This window comes from Nannospalax galili, unplaced genomic scaffold (genome assembly GCF_000622305.1).
Source record: "Nannospalax galili isolate Female #2095 unplaced genomic scaffold, S.galili_v1.0 scaffold768, whole genome shotgun sequence".
Classification (NCBI taxonomy): domain Eukaryota; kingdom Metazoa; phylum Chordata; class Mammalia; order Rodentia; family Spalacidae; genus Nannospalax; species Nannospalax galili.
In genome coordinates, this window is record NW_008360317.1 from 4404182 (window position 1) to 4411420 (window position 7239).

The following is a 7239-nucleotide window of genomic DNA, read 5'->3' on the forward strand; positions in this document are numbered from 1 at the left end:
GTACCTCTAGCCCCTTTCTTGCCCCAGTGAAGGAAGTGCTGAGTAAATCCCAGAAACACAACTGTGTGAAAGATTGGGGGTCGGGGGGCGATGGCAGAAAGGGACAGCAGACACATGACAAGACAGATTGACCTAACTAGACAAAAATTGGGGGTGATATAGGGATTGTGAAGTTAAAGATCATTTAAATTCTGCAGCTGGAGAGATAGCTTAGCAGCTAAGAGCATTGGCTGGTCTTCTGAGTTCAAATTCCAGTACCCACATGACAGTTAACAACTGTCCATAACTCCAGTTCCAGGGGCTCTAACAACCTCTTCTGTCCTCCACGGACATTGTGTGACATGGTGCACTTACATACATGCAGCAGTACACACATAAAATAAAAATAAAAATTTATATATATGATCATTTAAACTCGTTAGTATTAAATAAAAGTCCTAAGACCCTGAGCTATTTTCTAATGTACTTTGGTTGGTACTTATGCCTTGGCATTTCCTGGGTGTTTATGGTTGAGTCTCTGAAGTAGGAATGAGTCTGTGGGCTTGATTGGATCTCCTAGGTCTGGAGTTGAAGCACGTGCCTTATGTGAAGTGGTTAGGAGTGGTGTTTTTCATGTTAGTGCTTGATTTATCAACTTGTATAGCGTCTCTTTCAGTATGTGATAGTTGTGGAAGTAAAGAGCTAATAGTTGAGACATAATTGGTTTGGAAAATAGGGACATAATTGTTCATCCGTAACAAACACATTTCTGTGAATAGATTATCCAGTTAGATTTCTAAGATACAGTATTAGAAGTCAGCAGGAGTTTACTAAAAGTACTCAAATGTCCTATGTAACAGGACAGAAAAGTCACAAAATACCTGTGCTTTGTCAAGTGAAATATGATGCATAAATACTAGAGTGTTGATTATTTTCACTGAAGAGAATCCAGCTTGATCAGTGCCTTCCCAGGTGAAATGAGCTTCCTTCCCATGTCTGTGATGCCTGCTGGTTTGTTGTGTGAGAACTTCTGAACTATTTTAGCCCCTAATCTCCATCTTTTGCATAAAGGAACACCAAAAATTTTTGAGACTCCTCACAGAGACTGAAGACTGGCTCTATGAAGAGGGCGAGGACCAGGCCAAACAAGCATATGTCGACAAGTTGGAAGAGTTGATGGTAGGCTCTTTTACTTGTATTTTAAATCACAGACTTTGAAAGTGCAACTATAACAACTTTTAATCTACATTTTAATTTAGAAAATGGGGACTCCCGTTAAAGTCCGATTTCAAGAAGCTGAGGAACGCCCAAAAGTGTTTGAGGAACTGGGACAGCGGCTACAGCACTATGCCAAGATAGCAGCAGACTTCAGAAATAAGGTAGTCATTCATTTTATGGGTTGGGAATGAATGTTCATAGTGAATAAATGTTGCTAAGTGAGGAAATATTGGGAGTTTGAGATCAGAGTGGAATTGAACTTCATGGAAATTTGGGTCAGGTGACATGTGATTGTTGAGTATTCTCTAGAGTGACTATTTTCTGTTCAGGATGAGAAATACAACCATATTGATGAATCTGAAATGAAAAAGGTCGAGAAGTCTGTTAATGAGGTGATGGAGTGGATGAATAATGTCATGAATGCTCAGGCGAAAAAGAGTCTTGATCAGGATCCTGTTGTACGTGCTCAAGAAATAAAAGCAAAAATCAAGGTAAGCAGTTTGAGTGTGTGTTGACCAGTGGATTTTTGTCTCGGGCCTAGCTTTAGTCATTTAGGCCTTGGACGTAGCCATTTTCATATAAACCTTAACCTTTGTGCTAAGACTGGTTTCCTAGTTCACAACTAAACAGGCCTCTTCTGCTAAATTTCTGTGTATTGTAGTTAAGCAGCATACTAGTTAAACCCCTATCGTATGGCAAGCGTACACCACCTGATAGTATGTCCTCTGTCAGGTAGTGTTCGCGCTGTGGGTTAAAAGGGATCAGGAAACGGCTGTGGAGAGCAGCGGGTCATTTTATTGTATTAGCGGTGGCCTTGCCCAGCCTTTGAGGACTAAAGGAAGAGGAGAAAGCTGCAGAAGTGCTTCTTGTCAAACAGGGTGAAGGCCAGGGAAAAGTGGACCTTTCCCTTCACTTTCAAGTTCCAGGCTATAAACTCGAATTCCAGCCTTTTTGCCTACTGGCTTTCCTTATCTTGAAATGACTTAACTTTTTTGTCATTTTTATTTTCCATAATGTAGGGATCATAATTCCTGCATTTTAATGTTGTAACTACCTGGCAAGTCCCTGATAAATCATAGGAAAGGAAAATCATTCGCTTTCTGATCAGGCTTCAAGCTATGGTTTGGGCAAGTTTCTTTGATTTGTAATTGGAGTTAGGAAATACTGGCTCCAGCTGTGTGGGGAAGTAGTGGGAAATGAACTGGATGAATCTGAGGTAATGTAATGATTTAATTTTTTGTCTTAGGATTTGAATAATGTTTGTGAACCTGTTGTAACTCAACCCAAACCAAAAATTGAATCACCCAAACTGGAGAGAACTCCAAATGGCCCAAATACTGACAAACAAGAAGATGATTTAGAAGGCAAAAATAATTTTGGTGCTGAAGCTCCGCATCAGAACGGTGAATGTTACCCTAACGCGCAGAGCTCTGTGAACATGGACTTGGACTAGTGGTATTAAGCTGGCTTACTCCTTCAATGAATGAAATATTTTTGCCATAGTATGTGATTCTACATAACAGACTGAGACTATTTATATTTTGTTTTTTTTAAGAATGTCTAGAAATTTTGTGTATTATATGGAAAAAAAGAAAAAGCTTAAGTCTGTAGTCTTTATGATCCTAAGGGGAAAATTGCCTTGGTAACTTTCAGATTCCTGTGGAATTGTGAACCCATACTGAGCTTCTGTGCAGTATTACCATTTGTATCACTGAGGATGAATTGATTTCTGTCTTGTGAGGAAACAAACTGTACTGCTTGTTCAAGAGGGCTGTGAATAGCATCTTTAAGCACTTGTTCCTGCCAAGGTAGTTTTCTTGCATTTTGCTCTCCATTTCAGCATGTGTGTGGCTGTGGGTGTTTATAAGCAAGACTAAGTCTGAATTCATAAGGGCTTTTGACAATTAATTCTGTCCAGTAGGGTGATTTGCTTTCATATTATTACAAATTCAATGAGTAAAACAAAAGCTAGTGAAATGTGTTAGCAGCATGCAAAATAAAACTATAAAGTTACCTCGCTATCAGTGCATTGTCGTGTGAAGGTGCGACATGAAAGAACGTTGATCCTGTTGTAACTGATTGTGTAAACTATGAACTTTAAAATAAAGTTCATTCTGGTGTTGTTTCTAAATTGTTGATTTCGTCATTGATTAAAAAGTGGGGTTCAGGGGGCTAGAGAGATGACAGTGGTTAAGAGCAGTGGCTGCTCTTACAGCGGATCCAGGTTCAGATCCCAGCACCCACATGGAGGCTACTGTCCTTAACTCTAGTTCCAGGGGATCCAGCACCCTCTTCTGGCCTTTTCAGGGCAATGCACATATGTGCACTTGCATACGTGTAGACAAAACACCCATACACATAAAAATAATTAAAAAAAAAAAGTTGCATTCAGGAGTGTGAATGACTGAACAATGGTTACCTCTGTGAAGGAAACCTTCCTAGTGAAGATCTTCCTCCTCGAGAAGAGTGAGCAGCACTGCTAACTACATTTCAAAACTTACAATTCAGTGAGTAGATGTGAAAATTCCATCCTCCAGAAAGATAATTGCTAACATCCAGCAATGTCTGTTGGCCTTCCAGCTTTTCTGCCTTGTTGATATCTGGGTGGGTGGGTACGTTACAGTGTTCTAAAACTATAAACCCAGAGTTTGGTCCAGTATAGTCCAACATTACAACTTCACAGCTTTACTGAACTCCTTCATAGAGCCATTTAAACTATTTTAGCCAGTCCCACCAATGGTGGATTTAGTTTTGGTTTTTAGTTTATTCAAGATTTTGCTACTTTTAAATAATGCTGCAATACATCTGTGTATCTGGTGTTTATTTTCTAAGGAACAAAAAAAAAGAGTGGGGAGTAGAGGCATGCACACTTATGTCCACACTCCAGACCAAAACAACGAGTGATGTGTCTGTCTGGCAACTTGGTGTCCACTTTCAAAGACTCTGGGATGGGAGTTAGTCCCCAGTTAAGGTAAAGAAGTTAATGTGGAAGCTTGGGACCACGTGGCTCTTCACAGTATGTGAGGTCCTTGTCCTGACTGGAATCTCAGCTGTAAACTTGAGGCTTCCTTTCCTGAGCTCTGGGGGGTCTGTTCTGACATACACAAGTGATACACTGATCCATTTCAAGTCTTCCTTAGCCTTTTCCTGTTGGCTGTAGAAGTTGTGTCTCTGGTTTCTTGCCAGTGCTAGAGGAATTGAGGGTGCTGTACTTTTCCATAGGTCCAAATACTTTCACTGACCCTCAAGTCCTGAAACCTTGCTGCAGCCAGTGGAATGGAGGCAACTGGAGTATCTCACAAGTGCACTGTTGGACTGGTGTTTTCAGGGGAGGACCTTCCCTATGTGGACTCTTCCCCTCAGCACTGTGGTTTGAATAAGTGTCCCCCCAAATGTCTGTATATTACAGGCTTGGTACCTACGAGTGCTGTTGGGAAGTAAACCTTCACAAGATGAAGCGTGGTCAGAGGTCGCTGGCTGCATGTCTTCAGAAGCATGTGCAATTTGCTTTGCTGTCCACTTCCTGCTTTTGCCAGGTTAGCCACCAGAAGCCTAAAGGAGTGGGTCCCTCAGAGCTTAGGAAGCTCCAAAACAAAGGGTCAAAATAAGGCTTTTCTCTAATTACCTGCATTAGTTATTTTCATTGCTGTGATGTAAATGGAAGGAAGGATTTCTTTTGGCTTAGGTTTGCGTTGCTCAACATGGCAGAAGAAATTCATCTCAGAAACCAGATTAAGGTCCTACCTTCAAAGGCATCATGACTCCCAGCTAGGCCCTACATTCTAGTTTCCACAACCAAATACTGCTACCAGCTGGGGACCTGACTGAAGTATAAGGCTGTGGGGGGCATTTCATAGTCATTTGATAACACCTGAAATGTTAATAATATTGGAAAACCAATACTTAACACTGCACAAACGCACCATTCTACAGATTTCCCTCTGTACTAGCAGTGTTCTGTAGCTATAACAAAACATACCTGAGGACTGACTCTACTATAAAGAAGAAATATTTAATTAGATCAGGTTTGAACATTAAAATTATAAACAGCATAGCGCTAGCTCTAGCAAGTTTCCTCTCACCACAAAACAGCAGATGACGTCAAAGATGGACTATATGCACGAAACCACGTGTCAGGAAGCCAGAGCAACTGGGGCTTAGCCAGTCTTGTCTTGCTCTTTCATAACCTCTGGAGAGCTAAGCACGGTCCCACCAGAACATTAATTCCTCCAGAACACAGAGCCTCTGATGACTTCCCACTGGGCTCCCACCACACTTTTAGATTATTTTTATTTTTAAAATGTGTATTCATGTGTATCTATGTGTGGGTATATGTGCATGTGAGTCCAATTTCCTGTGGATGTCAGAAGAAGGTATCAGATTCCTGGAGTTGGAGTTTCAGGGGGTTGTGAGCTACCCGATGTGGATGCTGGAAACCAAACTGCAAGAGCACCAAGTACTCTTAACTGCTGAGCTGTCTCTCCAGCCTGTGGTCTCCACTTCTTAAAGGACTACTACCTTCTGACTTCCCCACGCTAGGGAGCACTCACCTCCTGACATCTCTACTACATGAAATTGGAGGATAAGCCACATCCAAGGGAGAGCACTTCTATTGTGCTCCTTTTAGTTGACTATATGATGAAAAAAACAAGTATAGAGAATGGCACAGCACTGACTCAGCCCAATAGGGAAGAAGGTCAAAGTAGCAAATGCTTGTTTGGTTTTTCACTCAAACATTTGTATCCTGGTGCTGCTTTTCACTGTCCACATGGCCTTCATACTACCTTCCCCTAATTCCTGCTATAAAATCAGTTTCTGGGGGCTGGAGAGATGGCTTGGTGGTTAAGGGAACTGGTATTATTTCAGTTAATGGAAAGCTAGTCTATTTGTTACTCTTGGGTGCCCATGGTTACTTAACTTTGTTGCCCTGGGTTTGGGGACACCTGCAGGTCAGAGAGTGCTGACAGTGTCCAGAGAATCATCATTTATAATCCAGGAGCAACAAGCAGTTCTTCCCAGTCCAAAAGATGTGCTGACTCCCACAGGGCCTGTGTGTTTGGTTTACCTCAGCCGACTGAGAAGCAGATTGTCTCAGAGTAATGGGAGAAACTAGGGCCACACTAGAAGGAAGCAGCGTAAAGAGAAAATTTAAAAGGAAAATAAGGGCTGCACGATGTATTTTGAAGCAATAATCCCTGGCCTTAACAGTAAGGGTGTCCATGGACAGTGGGGCAAGCCAGAGTTGATGAGAGTCAGAGATTCTCAAGAGTCGCCCAGGCTTTGGCAGGAGTCTTGTCTGTAAAGGTACAGTGCCTTTCTTCAAGGCTGCGGTTGTGGCAGTCCTTAGGATTTCAGTAAGGCTTACATGTGGGATTCCTAACTTTATGACCACCTAGATTTATTAATTTTTGATTGTGACTTGACACAATTCCTTTTTGATCTGACAGCAAGCCTCCCTGAAAATGTCTTTTAACCATCCCTTACCTTTAAACAAATAGCAAATCAGCACTTACTAATTTTTTTTGTAGTGTCCTTGTCTTTATCTAAACAGAAAGAGCAGTACAGTGAATGTGTGACCAGTCACTATCAGACTCAACATGCATCTTCCCACACACCTAGAACAGACACAGGCTACCACCATGCCAAGAAAATTCTCCTTGACACAATAGTACCATCAGGTCCCATTGTCCCACAGAACAAATGGTTTTTACCACCATTTCTTAGATCTAGGATTCAAAGATCATTTACTCCCTTTGATTGTTTCATTTAGCCCAACAACTTTTAAGTGATGGCAAGTTTTATTTGAGAATTTTGGTCACTTCCCAACTAGGGAAGCATTTAACGTTAAGGATAGTTTTAAAAGAGAAATTAACAGCTGGTCATGGAGGCACACACCTTTAACCCAGCACTCAGGAGTCAGAGGCAGGCAGATCTCTGTGAGATGGAGTCCAGCCTGATCTATATATTGAGTTCAGGCCAGCTGGGGCTTACAAGGAAACTGTCTCTCAGAGAGAGAGAGGGCGGCGGGGCGGGGGGGGGGGG

The 7239-nt window shown here is 41.8% G+C and overlaps 1 protein-coding gene across 1 annotated transcript in view; it reads left to right on the top strand.

Annotated features, from left to right (window-relative positions):
* The window catches only part of LOC103727217 (heat shock protein 105 kDa), a 22658-nt gene extending 19330 nt beyond the window's left edge, over positions 1-3328 (top strand). The window contains exons 15-18 of the mRNA XM_008825038.3: positions 1051-1158; positions 1239-1358; positions 1527-1688; positions 2444-3328. Of these exons, the coding sequence (XP_008823260.1) occupies positions 1051-1158; positions 1239-1358; positions 1527-1688; positions 2444-2650 (597 nt within the window). The 3' untranslated portion in view covers positions 2651-3328. The remainder of the gene's footprint in view (positions 1-1050; positions 1159-1238; positions 1359-1526; positions 1689-2443) is intronic.
* The last annotated feature ends 3911 nt before the right edge of the window (positions 3329-7239 follow it).